We start from the raw sequence: 16,171 nt of genomic DNA, 5'->3' as shown, positions 1-16,171 counted from the left end.
ATCAAAAACATTTTTGATGAGGACCCCTTAACTTTATGCATTAAAGAATTTAAACTTTGTGCTCTCTGGTGGTCAAACAATGTATTGGAGGCACTCTTTCTAACACGTCTTTGACATGTCTTGGTATTTATTGGCCCACACACAGTATATACACTGATTCCGTCGTTATGCCCTCATTGCAGTTGCAATTAATGGACTGAAAGTAAAACAAATGACATCAAACTGTCTTTATGAGCCTCTGCCATTATTAGTATCTTGTTTTGTACTTTCAGTTGAAATCTTTAGTAGGCCTACTGTGCGGTGTAATGAACATTTAAACCTTCAAGGGCCACTTGCAAAGCTTGGGATGTAAGGTTGTGTCTAGAAAATAACCCACAAATTGCGAAATCCGATTTGAGATCTGCAAAAACTCGCACCAGACTCGCTGCCTGACGACCTATCCTAACCTTAACTATTCAAGATCAGTGCCTAACCTTAACTATTTGAGACCAATGCCTAACCTTAACTGTTTGAGACCAATGCCTAACCTTAACTATTCAAGATCCAACTTGCGGATTCCCTTCTTCATGTGGTTGTTTAAAGCCAAGTTCACACTACACGACTTTCAAAGTCACCAGATCACAGTACTGCTCACAATACACAACTTGCTGTCTTGTAATCGTGAGTCTTTAACTCGTTGTGGTTTTCACACTACATGAGTGACTGGCGACAGAAGGTCACACACTACAAGATTTTTCACCGGGATGAATCCCTGATAAGGTCTCCAAACTACGTTTTGTCACGAAAACACACGTAAGAAGTGACACAGGAAATGACGTGATACCATGCGTGAGACAGGATTTTTTCATTCCAAAATGGATGTCCACCAGGAACTGTTATGATATGGTTGTGGTGATGACACTGGTTGACACAGGTTGAATGTATAGTATACGGGATACGGTGTAGCTATGGCAGATACATTTGTAGGCTCCATTGCTACCTACTAGCTGACGTGCATCTCCTCAAAAATGTAACTACACATCAGGGTTTCGGAGATACCACATGGATTGCTCAGTTTCTGCTGCTTGTGTTTGCTCCTTCAAGTTTCTAATGCTGGTGGAGATCGTTCACAGTGAAGACAACATTAAAGAAGTTGAAGAAAGACTCAATTATCTGCTGCTTTTCAGGGAACAGCAGAAAGACATCTCCACTGCAAACCTTCAGCTAACTTCAATCACCGTAGCACGATATAGCCTGATCACGTATGAAACATCTACCCACTATTGTGGTGCTATCAACAGGTGAAATCTGAAGCTAAGTCACAACAGGACTTCATAACTATCGCCAAAACCTCCTGTGTGAAGTATAATTCTAGTTTTCTTTTCTGCCAGTACCTGTACTTTAGGCCCGAATATTAAAAACACTATTCATTAGACTCCAACAATATTTCCAAACACATTTTAATTTAAAAAGTTTAACTTTATTAAAATATCTTAAAAACATAGCCATGTCACATACACATCTTCCTGTACACCACTGTCTTATTCACATCAGTAATAACCTCTAAAGTAATCTTTATTACTGGAAGGGAAGAGTTAAGGACACAAGCAAATCATTTAAAAGCAGACAAAAGAAAGAGTAACTTTCACATTACTATAGTTCATAGATACATTGTTCCCCAGTTCACTTCAACTGGAGGCTATAAATTAAAAAACAAAGTGAAACTAAGTCACAAATGCTTTAAGAAAGCCTGCAGTTGGACAAGTCTACATGACCATTGCCCTTATAGAGAGGCATTTTTAATGGAATAGTTAAAAGTGAAGTTAATTCACACAATGGCAGAGTAAACCCCAGAGTGTTGTGTTCATTTCTAGTCATTTTCTGAGAGAAAAGTATTTCCTGTTGGCATGCCAAGACAATCTACTGTAATTTGTATCGCTGTCTAAGTCAGCTGGGATCAATAGTCTGACAAGAAAAGCTCAAAGCAACATACGTTGAATGAGAAATGTTAACAATGCTCACAGACTATTTTACTTTAAGAGCAACATACAGGTATCAAGTATTCCTTTTGTATGACTGAAATGACTTAATTATTGTTTGGAATATATTGTATCATCTCCCCTCTTACTTTCATCAGGACACTATAAAATATTAACTGCAAAAAATATTTAGATAGGAATGTGGTTTAATCAAAAAACATCTAAAATGGTTTGTCTCTGAAACTAACATTTTCATTCTGTGGTGAAAGTATAGGCAAAACTTCTATATTGAAAATGTTTACTATTCTTTAACATTATGTGTTAGCCTCAAAGCCAGCCTACAATTTGAGTCTGGAAATTTTAAAATGAAACATGCAACATTAATACACTTAATCAAAAACTGCACTTTACTCATTTATTCTTTCATTATTTCATGGACGTCTGTCCAAATTAAATTCCTGATGACCGACAATGAGCAAGGTGAAAACTGTGATCTGGCTGTGCAACGCTAAAAAAACATGGGGGCCCGTTAAACGCACGCGTTTGACGTTTTACTTGTTGTAGTATTCCAAAACATTTTGTTGTTTAATTGAATGTAAAACCTTGAAATGAGAGGTTTTATACTAGTACAAGATACTTGTTTAGGTCAGTGAAAGCAGCAAAGATATCTAGAAGGATGTAGTAATATCTTTTATCTTCTTTAGTACTTATAGTAACAAAATACTTCTATTTTAAAATTAGTTTCACAAAGAGTGTGAAAACATTGGCCTGTTGTGTTTTTAAATACAGGCAGTTACAAGCAAGCCTGTTGGCTTGTGGCAGCGTTTGTGTGTGTGTGTGTGTGTGTTGGTTCAAAGTCATAAGCAGTTTGTGCAGTTTCATTCATATAGGTAGTACAGCGTCAGGTCAAAATGAAACAATAAATTGGACTGCTGTTGTAGAGGTGTTGATGCTTCCCACTCATTTAAGGAGTTACATCAGTTCTACTGTCATTACGTCACCCGTGGGAAGGATATTCAGAAGGCACTTCTCCTGTGGTGTTTTCTGAACAGGTGGCCTCAATCTTTTAGGCTATTTGTCACTTTCAGTCCCATTGTCAAGGCTTCAGTGTGCTTCAAACAAAGTGTTCTGAAGCCCCATTGCCAATGGCGGAATGGAAGGCTGTGTTGAACAAATTTTGTTGTCCGAAACAGACAATCTGGCAAACGCGCCTACTTTATGCTGTAATTGGCCAGGTGTGGCGGAGGGGTGAAAGTAGGCGGGGTTTGAACTTCTTTCTTAAGCTGTTTCATTACTTTTCTGAGGAACATCCGAGTGTAACATCATAAATGCCTGTTAGGAGAGATTGTCTGAAGGTGTGTGCCATTATCCCCATTTGTATGATTCAACGTGTCAATACTATAATGTGATTCAGAAGACACAAAGTTGTTGGAGAGAGATCACGGAGGCAGTCACGAGGAGGCTATGATTGCTAATCTCCCCGCCTTTCAGGATATTCACAACTAGTAGAAACACTGAATTTAGACATGGTCAGACAGAAGTTAGTTTGAAGCATATTGAGGCCTTCACAGCCCTTCTTAGGTGGTTTTGCACTAATTAATGTGACTGTGGCTCTTAACAACTCATGTGCAGAGTTGAAAAACTTGTTCAATTCTACACCTTTAGTCCAGTGAATGGTTTAATTTAGACCTGACAATGTCACAAACTGTTTGTAGGTTTGCTGAAGTAAAAACATTGACACCTTTATCCCCACCATTGGACCAGCACCCCAAAATCCAGAACGTCACGGTATCCCCCCAGCACTCTGTTGTGGGAAAACTGCTCCATTAGCAACAAAGGGGCTACAGTAAAGTTTCTGCCTCCTCAGCGGTACCGTCCGCTAGGCAGTACCTTCATACAGGTGAAGCTGTCAGGGTACTTAGACAGCACCACGGGGTTGCCGTCCATGCGGACCTCACTGAGGCTCGGCCGTAGGTAGTAGGTGTCATTGGACCTGCAGAAGGTGTTTTTGTTGACCTCAGTGATGTTGTTGTTCTGGAGGAAATAGAAACAATGTCAAGAATGTAACATAGTGAATACAATCTTAGCTGGTATAGAGTCAAAATCCTCAGGATCAGGTAAAAAGATTTTTCCTGTAATATTGATTATTCTCACTCACTATGTTCTAGCAAAAACTTCATGAATGTAATCAGTTTTAAATTCAATCTAGAACACAACAACTTGTACAGCAATTACAGGGTCAATAGTTTCTGAAGTCAATTTATTTGTGTATATTTAGCAGTAAAACATACAAACCTGTAGATGTAAGATCCGGACATTATCTGGGATGATTGGAACAGCTTCCATCTGGTTGTCGGCCAGGTACAGGGTGGCCAGCTTATTCATTTTCTGTTGTGGAAACAAATTGAAACCATGGAGACCCAGTAGATTCGGTTGAGTCGATATTAATTGTATTAGTATTTCCAAAAATGTTGAACTACTGAAGTAACTAATTCAAGTGTTTGAAAGCTCTGCAGGAAGAAAATATAGGCTCGATCCAAGCTTTCCTGTAATGGTTTTCTATAATATGTTGTACAGCAACCTTAAGTTGCATAGTATCCTGTGTTGTATGTTATGTAATATTTGCACAGAGAAAAGATTCACAGAACACAGTACAGGATTTGGAAAGCCCGCCTTCATCTTCAGCATGACATCGCTGATCAGAGCTCTCATGGCTCGCAGTCAGTGTGGCTAGTAGTGTTCATTTTCTTTTTTTAAATGACTTGATTTGCCCCAGTCCCCATCCTTTAGATCGGGTTGGGAAATTCCTAAATGAAAAAGTTGTTGAGAGATTATAATGTGTACCTTGAAAATGTTAGCTTTGACACCCCTGGTTTTGAGGAGGTTATTGTTGGCGCTGAAGGATGTGAGTTTGGCAGGGAGCATTGGAAGTTTGACCAGTCTGTTATCAGCCAGAGACAATTCCTCCAGCAGGGTTAGCTTAGAGAACGCCCCGTCTTCAATCTCTGAGATCAAGTTCCCCGTCAGGTCAATCCTCTTCAGAGTCACTGTTGATAGATGTCAAATATCTGTTATTACAGTTGTACTTTTGGACATCTCACTTTCTTTTGTTTTTGTACCACCATATTAATTAGGAACATCAACTAGAATACCAATGAGAATACTTTTGACCGGTTACGCATGTCTGTCTATAGGTTAATTTATGGTCTATAGTTTAATTAACCAAGTTGGCTGTTCAGATAGGACATTGTGTGGCGAACTCCACAGCGCCGGGCCCGGTGTGTGCATGTGTGTGTGTGTGTGTCAAGACAGACAAGAATGCAGGCAAATGAGTTTTGAAAATGTTTCAATTCAGAATTGACGGCTTTTCTGATCGGAATTTATAGAGACCACTGAGCAAACTATTTAGAACGAATATCAGCCAATACGGCGGTCCCCTCTTAGTTGATTAGTCGACTATTCGGTCGTTTTGGTCTTAGTCGACTACGATTTCTTTAGTTGATTTTTATGTTTTTTTCATGCTGAATGACTTATTTCCATGAAACTTATGAGCACATATCTGGTAAACACAAGATTTAAAGTGGTGCTTTTGTGTGATTCTTTGTGGAGAAACTCAGTTTTACAGATATGTCAATTAAATCAACTAATCGATTATACAACAAAATCATATGGGTGTTGACTAAGAATTTCTTTGGTCGAGGACAGCCCTATCGACCAATAACCTTAGGGGAGCATCCTCAACGATGACCTAATCAGAATAAACTTCGGCAAAGCCAACAGAAACACAAAACATTAAAGGCCTTGTAAAGCAATAATAAATATGTATTCTGGGTTTGTCACATCACAGTAAAATCCCCGTTCGACGGGCAGATTGGGGAAATGTGGCGTACGGAAGACCGCTTGCCCGGTGTCGCTTGGGGGACTGAGTCCTTCTGACCTAAGCTCAGCCCGTGGACGGTGTGAGGCCGGTAACGGCCCCCATCGCGCCGGGGTCCGGTCTTCTCGGAGTCGGGTTGTTTGGGAATGCAGCCCAAAGCAGGTGGTAAACTCCATCTAAGGATAAATACCAGCACGAGACCGATAGTCGACAATTACCTGAAGGGAAAGTTGAAAAGAACTCTGAAGAGAGAGTTCAAGAGGGCGTGAAACCTTTGAGAGGTAAACGGGTGGGGTCCGCGCAGTCTGCCGGGAGGATTCAACTCAGCGGGTTAGGGACGGCCGCTCGGTGCGGGAGGATCCACTTGCAGGACCTCTCCCCGGCACTGGCTGGCCCCCGCCGGGCGCATTTCCTTCGAGGTGGTGTGTTGCGACCAGCTCTAGGTCGGTTTGGAAAGGCTCGGGGCAAAGTGGCTTGCGGCTTCGCGGCCACGAGTTTCACAGCGCCCCCCGCACGGACCTTGCCGATTCCCGGGGGCCGTGAACAAAGTGCTTGCTGTTGTGGTCCTGGTAGTCTCAAAGACATTCGTGGCCCTGGTACTCCATACTCTGACATTTTCCTGGGCTTTCCTTTTGCCTTTCAAAAACCAGGTTTCTGAAGACGGTTGGGGTCCTGCTAAGGATGGCTTCACTATGTCATTGAGCCATGGTTTCAGCCCCGCCCAAAAAAATCCTGAACACAAAACAGTCTTTTCACATGTTTTCAGTAATTATTTTCCAACATTTATAATGTGTTTAGAAACAAATCTCTGAATTTCCTTTACAAGGCCTTTAAGATTTCAGCACCTCTAAATGGATAGCACTTCGAAATGCAGCGCCAAAGCTCATTATGTCAATTTAGCACAAGACTACCAGTTAATGGGTGTCGGTGTTCATTAGACCCTTCCTGCCTGGTAAACATCCACGTCTTTCAAATTCCACACCTCAAGTTTGTAATGCAGGCTTTCTGTTTATAATTTGGTAGTCCCCAAGACCAAGCTGAGACAACCCTGATGGCACATGCTCCAAGGGCTTTCTGTAAATAGTACAATATGAAATTTATAACATTTCAATAATGAAATATCTAATCCAAGACAAAGATGAACAAAGCATTTGTTGCAAACATTCAGTCTTTGAAAGCATGGCTGGACAAACTTGGCTGAGCAGTCAACAGGTTGTGATGGAAACAGTTTCCAGACTTACCAATGTCAGCAAAGTCTTTGGTGCTGATCTTTTTGATCTTGTTGAAGCGGGCATACAGATAGGCCGTCTCTTTAGGCAAGGTGGGAACTGTGGTCATGTCTGGACTGACCTCCTCACAGTACACTGAACCAGTCAGACACACACACAGCAGGCAGGTGGGCAGGTCTGCAACATAGAGGTGCAAAATGTCAGAAAATACAATTTTGTGAAGACCAAGGTGATGTGTTCAAATGTCTTGTTTTGTCTGATGAACCTACAAAAACCCAAAGATATTCAGTTCATCACATAAGTAAATAATACATCTCCCCTTCTCTTTACTGGTTACCAGTGAAATATAGATTTATTGATTTCAAGATTATTTAGTTTTTAAAGTTCTTACATCTGTAATCTCCTCAGTTCCACATTTCCAGTCAAAATTATTTTTTGTTTTAATTATTTAATTGTATTTTAAAACTCTCTGTAGAACATTTTGGCTAACGCGTGTTTTGTAAATGTGCTTTATAGATACATTTGACTGGACTTGACATTATTATAACTAGGAGGATATATTACTTTTCCAGATTTTCCATAAGGTATAATTTGACCCTCAGAACCTAAAGGAACATGTACCCATGTTGGGCATGAGTTTCCCCAACCCTACAAACGTGGTCTTTGAGATAGATATTACTAACCACACTTTAGAGGCAACCCACCAAGCTATTGTAATTGCTGTTGCCAACATGTGCTTCTGGGTTCAAACCTAACACGACCACAATTATCGTGTTCTGAGAAAAGTCTTTCCCAGACCTTCAAACCATGAACAGATTGACTCAAAGCATCTCAAAACAATTGCTAGCAGTTTTAATCTTCGCCTGTCATTTAAATTTGATGTTCTTGCGTGTACACGAGGTAAACATGTGTTTCTCTTACCAGAGGTGTCTCCTCCCTCATCGATTGGGCTGTCATCAGGTTCATCAGCAAGAGGTAGCGCCCTCTGCAGGAGAAAACATGGCCTGTTCATATAGCAGCCAGTTCAAGGGCAAAACATTAACACTGCCAGGGTTAGGAGGTCAGTTTTGGAAATATGCTAACATTGAACTGTGTCAAATTTTGGATAGAAACCAAATAATAACCAGTTAATTAAAAAAAAAATCCCAAATATCTGTACTGCATTGTGCTTGGTTTCAGTCTGGAGTGTGTTTGCTAACTCTAGTACGTAAGAAGTAAAATACCACCGCCAGTGCAGTTAAACAAGGTGGTCAGGTTTGGGGTTAGGTTTGACGTAACAATTTAACTAAATCAAATTAGAGACTCTAACATGACTATTTACTCTCACAGCCGCAGGCATGTAGACCGGGATAAACCCACTGTTTTGTTTGGAAAATACAATTTACACGCTGATGGTGATTATGGCGATATTTACCAGCCGCGAGTCTGTGTGTGTAATGGCAAAATGTGACACCTACTGTAGCGACAACTACCACACAAGCGGTTTAGAGTACTTTGCCAGGTGTTTATATGTCTGTCTGTCTGTGGACGGATTTTATCAACGCGGTAGCGTCGCAACCATGCAAGATGCAGTCACGAAACATTACTGGTGTGTAGTTGAGATCAAAATAAAGGTCGAGTTCAAAAATAAGATGGGAAGATTGAGCATTGGGAGCCAGAAGTAGGGGGGTAGGAACTGGGGAAGGGGAAAACAGTAGAGGTAGTAATTGAACGGGTGATGTTAATCATTGGACAACAAGAGCTTTAGTTGGTTAGAGACGCTGTTGGGTCTAATGAATTAAGGCTAAGTGGGCATTCAGACCATAAACACCACCATAAGAGTCTGTGTAGGTGGGGGATTGTTGCTACAAGTACAAGTGAGAAGATGAAATACGATCCAAGTAGTCCAGTGTCAGTAACAGATTTATGAGTTTAAAGGTTTATCACCACTGCAGTTTACTACTATGAGCCAAACTCTTCAACTCTGGCAAATTATCATGGCAATAATAACTTTATCCTCTGTTTACACAATCTCCAGATGATCAGGAGAATTACACTATTCATGTTACAAAGTCATCTACCAGGAATGTGTGCTTGGATGTATTTGATTGGCCAATGCAGTACGTTGTTGGATGATGTTTCTGCAAAAGTTTAGTCAGGTTCAACTTTCTTTGCTGTATTGCTTTGGCCAGAGCCTCTACATCTGCCCCCCCCCCTCGCTGTGCCCACACAGGGTCTGATCAAAATGAATAAGGAAGCTGCGATATGTGACACAGCTCTGCTGTTGGTCTGAACGCCGTCTCCATTCAGTGCCCTCATTATCAACAAACTCACTTTAATTCCAAGGCTGTATTGGCTGGCAGAGCTTTCTGTAGCAGTCCATATTATATTTCCTAGCTGGCTACTGGCTGACCACAGCCTTAACTGCTGCAGTGTGCGTGATTCTAGTTATTTGTGAACTGCAGTTGGGAAGAAATTGTTTCTTTTTTATTTTGTGGTGATGACTTATTGATTTCCATTGGCACTGTTCTTCCTAATATTCATCTATTGTGGATAAGTAATCATACCTGGTCTATACATCTTTTCAGAAGTGCCTTTGTACTCACAGTGACCCATGACCAGGTTGAGTAATATTGTAGTGCTGTCAATAGAATGAGGTTGGTTTCAAGGTTTGGTGCATTCCTTCCCCCTGACCTTTGGAGGTTGTGATCAATTTCATCCTTCAACCTGAGGAGTTTTGGGCCTGTGGGCAGCTCCAAATATTTTAACTGTGGTGGCTGCTGGGTAACTTGTATCAGCAATCACCGAAGCTCATGAGGGCTTATCTGCAGGGTTGCAACCAAAGCATCTTTGCAAACATGCAACCAGAGAGAAGGTGATTAATCTGCTACCAGTCAACTAACTGCTAATGAAAGTCTGAATCCTACACCACCACTGGTGTAACGGTTGGTTAGTGTATCCTCCATCATCAAGGCCTGGGTTCAGTCCCCTTCAGTGGCTGTAACCAATCAAATATCCCTGAGCAATGCCATTGAAATGCCATCCCCAACCCTGCTGCAGGGTCTCTGAAGTAACTGACTGGCCCCTCAAACCAATCAGAACTTTCCACATTGTGGATTAAAAAGTTAACCTGAACAAAGTTTGTGGTTAATTTTAGTAGAAGAGGGTGTGGGGCCTGTCTCTTAAGGGTCTGGCGCTGACAGAGTCTTGTATGAAAAACAGCTGGTCCCAAATGAAGTTTCTACTCATTAAAACTGAGGATACTTTTCATAGCCACATTCTCTTACACTTTTTTTCTTTCCCTCTCATTCTCTGGATTGCTTGTGGGTTTTTCACTTCCTGCAAGTGATTCCCGAAGGATAAACCAGACCAGACTTTGGTTTTGGTTTGTCCAAATATTTCTTGAAGAGGTTAGTGTGGTTAGTTTACGGTTAGTGTGGTGGGAGAACAAGTCAGACACGGCAGGGTGTGTGTGCTTGTGTGTGTGTGTGTGTGTGTTGAGCAGTGAGCTAAATGAATTATCGCTCAGAGGAGGACGGTGAAGTCAAGTGCTGACAGTTTCTGTTGTTAGCAAGTAGAAGACAAATGAACTGACTAAACCATGAAAAGTATTATTAGCTTTTAGAATAATGTAGCTGGATCATTGATTTTAAATACTGCCAACTATTAAGCATGAGCTAATTGTCCCTGGGGATTAATAAAGCCTCATTATATATCTTATCCTTTATCTTTTTTATCTGTCTGAATTATCTCATCTTTTCTTATATTTTCTTACTCTGTTGACAAATTTTCTCTTATAAGAGAAATTGTGCTGAGTCTAACCAAAATCTTGGCATTGTGTCTCTGTGCTCATATTTACTGTAACAAGTGCAGAATGTTTTTAATTTAATTCTATACACAGTATTGCTTTTTTTTGTTTCTATAAATGTATCATTATCACCTCAATAAATCACTTTGAATTATACGTAAGTGACATCACAGGTGTAACAATTGTCTTCTGAAGTCATGCAACAAGTGAACGGCAAAAACAAAACAGTTTATTTGCTGACATTGGACTTCTTGCGAGTCTGTATCAGAGTTATTGAAGAGAACATTAGAGAAGCCTGACATAAATAATAGATTTCTTACCCTAGCCCTCCTCGATTTCAAATGGTCAATGAAGTATCCGTTCAGCTCCCTGCCAGGTAGAGATCCCGGTATCAGCTGTGAGTTCCGGTCAAACCGCTTGGCTGAGGCTGCCACCAGCCACGGCACCAGCAAACAGGTGAATAAGAGAGCCTTCATCCTTTCCAATGCAGTGTGACGCCGATGCACCAGCTCGTCTTAAAGCCTGAGTTTGGTGTGACTGTATTTAAAGGCTGAACCAGTAGCTTCCAGCAGACTCTTAAAGCAGAGTTTATAGAGCAGAGCACTTAACCCTTCCCTGACCACCCACCATCCATCTGCTGTGAGAGAGAGAGAGAGACAGAGACACAGACAGGATGTACAGAAAGATGCAGACACACCAAAATGAGGCACATATGGAAAAAGACAAAGCTTGAAAGAGAGAATAAAGTGTCCATTTTTTTCTGTTAAGTGTCCCTTAAATGTGTACAGGAAAAAAACTGCAGACGCAGCAGAAAAATGTAAAGTTGACAACCACAGTGTGAGTGTGTTTTGTCAGGAGGAATGTCTGTGGTCTCTGCCCGGCCACTCAGTAATGACTCGTAATAACCAACCTATCTTTCATTAGGCTGGATGAGTGTGGCTCTGTTTTTCTCTCAGCCGTTGGTCAGAAAAACACATTTAGCAGCCGTCAGACAGACACTAATTATAGGCTAGATTTTATGTGATTACTTTGGACTGACCAATAGTCGAGTGTGCTTCGCTTTCTGGACGACGGTGTCTCCTCAAAGTGACTGAGGTTTCAGGTTAGGGTTGATGTTACTCAGTGCATGCCATGGTTACACATCTCCAACCAGCAAGGAGGCTCTCAGGAGGTGATGATGTAAGTTACTGCTCAGTGCGTCCGAAAAGATACATGCTACTCTATATTCACAAAAAAGTTTGTTGAACAATAGTACACATATTGGGTACGTAGTGCATTATATGCGATTTTGGACAAAGCGTTGGAGAAACTATGATAAGGAGCACTGAAGCTGTTCTGAAGGATGTTATTGTTGTTGGGTCTCCCTTTCATTTAGTACCTATCTATAGATTATTAAGAGAATCTAAAGGAGATTGTAGATTCCCTTACAGATGTTTTAGTGGTCAGTGAGGAATCTCTTGGAGTCCTTAGTGGTAACTGAGGATGTTTCTAGGGTTTTAGGGGTCCTTGTGGTACCTTTAGGTGGTTGAACAGGTTTTGAAGTGACGTGTTAGATAGCACTCTCTACCGGCATCATCAAAACACCAAATGACGGGATATCTATGGGCAGAAATATGTTTCACTAGAAACTGAATTTGACTCATCTGTATTTTAATCCTGGACCGCCCCGACTCCCCGCCGAATCAGCAAACTTTCTGTGGCTGCTGTTACACAGGTTAGACCCAGCACTGCTGTTGGCCACCAGCCCACTGTGACCCCCGCCGCTGGGATTTGCGCTGGCTTAATTCGAGTCGCTACAGCCGCTAACTGTAGGTCCGTCTGCTGCCCGCTCTCCTCCCGCTGAAGTAGTCTCCTGGCGGTGGAGAGGACGAAACAAAAATATGAGTCGTTTTCTCGTTCCTGCCACTTTGGATTTAGTCCAATAAACAAACTATTAAAACTAAAGCTGTCAAAGTTAACACGATAATAACTCATTAACACAAATTTGCTTTAACACCACTAATTTCTTTAAAGCGTTAACGCAACTTGCGATTTTTAGGTTGTAGCCGGCTCAGTTTTTAAGCGAGAGTAAAGATACTGGTACCATATGAAACTAAAAAACCTAAGGAATTCATTCGTACCAACCATGCCATACTAGCTGGTCAAAAGAGGTTAAATAACGCTCCAAACTTTCCTTAAATTTTGGCAAGGAAAATCTGGCATAGCCATTTTCAAAGAGGTCCCTTAACCTCTCACTGAATGAAAATGGCTTCTATGGGTACCCACGAGTCTCCCCTTTTAAGACATGCCCACTTCATGATAATCACATGCGGTTTGGGGCAAGTCATAGTCAAGTCAGCACACTGACACACTGACAGCTGTTGTTGCCTGTTGGGCTTCAGTTGCCATATTATGATTTGAGCATATGTGTTGATAATAGTATTAAATACTTGACAGATCTCCCTTTTAAGGTACATTTTGAACAGATGAAAACGGACTAGATTAACTTGCGATTAAATATTTTAATCAATTGACAGCCCTAATTAAAAGGTACACGGGCTGGAGTTCTGTAAATCTGCACTTTATTGCTCTTCCTCAGCGACAGGCTGTGTGTCTCAGTAAACTGAAACTGAATGCAAGGACTGAATTTGAATTGTGAGAACTGAAGTTGGAAGTATAGAGAGTTGAATTTTCAGTGAGGATGAAAAATACAGTTTCAGAGCAACTGAATTCAATTTCATAATATTCCATTTAATTTCAAGTTTACTGGAATTTGGTTCCAAACTCATAAATTCAAATCCAAATTATGCTATTCAGATTCAGTTTTTCAATGCAATTATTCAAGTTTAACAAAACAAATTCAAATACAAAGGATTCAAATACATTTTCTAGTGATGAGCTCCACATATTTGGCAAATCTATGACGAGAAGCACTTAAGGTGTTGTGGAGGCTCATAGTGGAACACCACCTTACTAAGTAAGGGATAATTTACAGTGAGCCGGTCATTGTTGTGAAAGAAACCCTGATGGGGCGATGCCACACCACGGGGTGGACACCGACTCAGAATCGAGTTATCAACACAGCCGTGTAATAATATGCTTTATGATGGTTTTTACTTTCATTTGTCACCCATCTGTAAGTGAAATTCCAGTAGTAATATCCAGGAGGAAGTTCATTACTGTGGTTATGGGTATGACGTAATGTGAACAGGTTTCTATGCACAGATAAAGTATGTCTTCATCCACCTTGCATGGTCCTATGAGTTGACATGTTTTCTATTGCCATCATTGGCTATAGAAGCATTCAGGATTATGGGCATGGACTAACATATGTTTCCCTGTACATGGAGCTTAGTTTAAAATGAGTGTCCTGAGGAACAGCCTAAATCTGTGTTTCTGACATAAGGTGCTTTATCTAAACCAACTGAGGACTCTGTTCGTGAGACTGGGGCCAGAACAGTCCAGCAGCCACATCTGATGCCCTTATTGCATCCTTCCTGATGTTGATCAGGAAGGACGTTGTGTCTTGAATGAGAATGTTGTTCAAAAGTTAAGATACTTCTCATCTTTGAAGATTTCTGACTGTCTGTTCTGCTTTCTGATAAGTAAAATTCATTTGGTTGTCTTCCACAACTTCACAGGTAGAACAACAGTGTCTCGGTTTGTCCAGTCTTTGTATTGATTTTAGTTAGTGGAAGTGGTTATTAGCTGTGAAATAGTGGCATAATGACAAGACACAATTTACCATTGTCAGCACTCCTTCATTCATATGATTTTTACCTTCTCAGGCATTTTCTTATTGAAAATGTGATTTTTCTTCTTCAATTATCCTTAATAAATGGGGATTAGATAATGCACACTGCAGTTACCACACAGTCTCCTACCATGCCAGGTATAGAGACACATCACCTGTGTTGAAATTTATCATCTGTATCGTTTTAGCCATATGTAGGTCTAATAGTCTTGGGTCTTTACAGTTCTGGCAAACATCTGTGTGCAAAAAAGTGCATCATAAAGCAAAGCACCTTAAAGCAAAACAGATACAAATCTTTCCATGACGTGGCAGGAGACTGGATATTGACTGAATTAAAAGTCAAAATGCTCATGCATGTAAATAGTTAAGTTCAGCGTTACAGTCCTTGAGGCCTACTGGCTGTATTTTCGTATGAACGTAACACAAATGACCAACACTTAATCTTACTATGTAAAACACTTCTGCATAAACAGTCTCACGCTTGCGCAGGCACGCTACAAGTCCCATGTGTTTTAAATATTATGGTTTTAGCCAAGGTGCACGTCTTTGGGAAGTAGTGAGTATACGACTGGATAAATGAGACTTAGATTATACTGCACGAGTTATGTGTGAATTTGTAAACGGATATTTGATATAGTTTTGCTGTTGTTAAACGCACCCCCAATTTACTTTTAATTCATCAAGAATTTACTCAGTTTTTTGATTCTTCGTTCACCGTGGAGTAGGGATGGTCCGATACCAATGTTTAAAATAACAATTTGGCCGATACCGATGTTTTTGTTTATTTTGTTTTTGCTGTTATTTATTCCCCTTTTCTGCCAGGGAAACAAAAACCTCTTCATTATCGAAAAATAACTGAGCTGTTTTAAAGTCATTCAGTATTTCATTACACTGTCTCTGAGCACAAATTCAATTATACAAATTTATGAAACGACCTTTAATATGACCTTCTTTCTCATGAAAAATATTCTTTTTTAAAATAACTGCTTTCCAACTGTTATACAACTACCTACTCAATGAGAAGAATGTTTCAGTACTTGCATAGCCCTACATAAACTTTACTTGGGCGTGGGCCGCCCATATATTAACGGCTGCCCAAGTATATTTGGCGACCCATTTTAGCATTTTTCATTTTTATTTTTTTATCCATCCAAGAGAACAACGCCATTTGCGATCAATTAACTATAGTGGACTAGTAGCGACAGAACGTCACCAGGGAGCAGATGAAGAGCTCTGCTCTGCTGGTGCAGCCTCGGGCTTGTACACTCTGCTCACCCAGGACTGGGAGGCCTGCTGCATGGGCTGCACGGCATGGAGGATATTCCCACTGAAACGTATTAGGTGCTGCATCACCCCTTGTTAAACTTACAGGCTTCTAGTGACACATTACGTACACACGAGGTTCATTCCCATCCAGACTTCAGTGATTGTTTTTAACAAATCTTGTAAGCCATTGTTTTACTGCTTCATTTGTCATTGAACATAACAACGTTCTTATCACTGATGTTTGTCTGAGACAGTATAATACAGGAGATAGACCGAATCTGTTAACGTACGTGAAGTCAATGGATCCTATTCATTGTCTAT

At 40.7% G+C, this 16,171-nt stretch overlaps 2 protein-coding genes across 5 annotated transcripts in view; one reads left to right on the top strand and one right to left on the bottom strand.

Moving 5' to 3' along the window:
* Positions 1-16,171, top strand: part of cenpp (centromere protein P) — a 105,623-nt gene that overhangs the window by 17,105 nt on the left and 72,347 nt on the right. The gene's annotated exons all lie outside the window — the stretch shown is intronic.
* On the bottom strand, positions 1,438-11,463 carry ogna (osteoglycin, paralog a). 3 transcript variants are annotated; one of them, XR_012594311.1, is made up of 7 exons: positions 11,172-11,463; positions 7,986-8,049; positions 7,077-7,241; positions 4,803-5,005; positions 4,254-4,346; positions 2,108-3,992; positions 1,438-1,930 (listed from the first exon to the last, which is right to left on the bottom strand). XR_012594311.1 is itself a non-coding variant. In XM_074638657.1 (6 exons), the coding sequence occupies exons 1-6, from the start codon at positions 11,325-11,327 to the stop codon at positions 3,822-3,824; spliced, it is 852 nt and encodes a 283-aa protein (XP_074494758.1). In that variant the 5' UTR covers positions 11,328-11,463; the 3' UTR covers positions 1,438-3,821. The 3 variants fall into 3 exon arrangements, 1 of the variants encoding a protein (XP_074494758.1); XR_012594312.1 differs by having other exon boundaries at positions 1,438-1,921; XM_074638657.1 differs by having other exon boundaries at positions 1,438-3,992.

Source organism: Sebastes fasciatus, chromosome 1 (assembly GCF_043250625.1).
Source record: "Sebastes fasciatus isolate fSebFas1 chromosome 1, fSebFas1.pri, whole genome shotgun sequence".
In the NCBI taxonomy this organism is placed as follows: Eukaryota; Metazoa; Chordata; class Actinopteri; order Perciformes; family Sebastidae; genus Sebastes; species Sebastes fasciatus.
This window is presented reverse-complemented; position numbering and strand designations above follow the sequence as displayed.

Bases quoted from the DNA above. Each gene is read 5' to 3' on its own strand.
- ogna (XM_074638657.1), bottom strand. From the start codon at position 11,327: ATGAAGGCTCTCTTATTCACCTGTTTGCTGGTGCCGTGGCTGGTGGCA. The intron at 8,050-11,171 runs GTAAGAAATCTA...TTTCTCCTGCAG, and splicing joins TGAAATCGAGGAGGGCTAGG to AGGGCGCTACCTCTTGCTGA. The intron at 5,006-7,076 runs GTAAGTCTGGAA...ATCTATCAACAG, and splicing joins CAAAGACTTTGCTGACATTG to TGACTCTGAAGAGGATTGAC.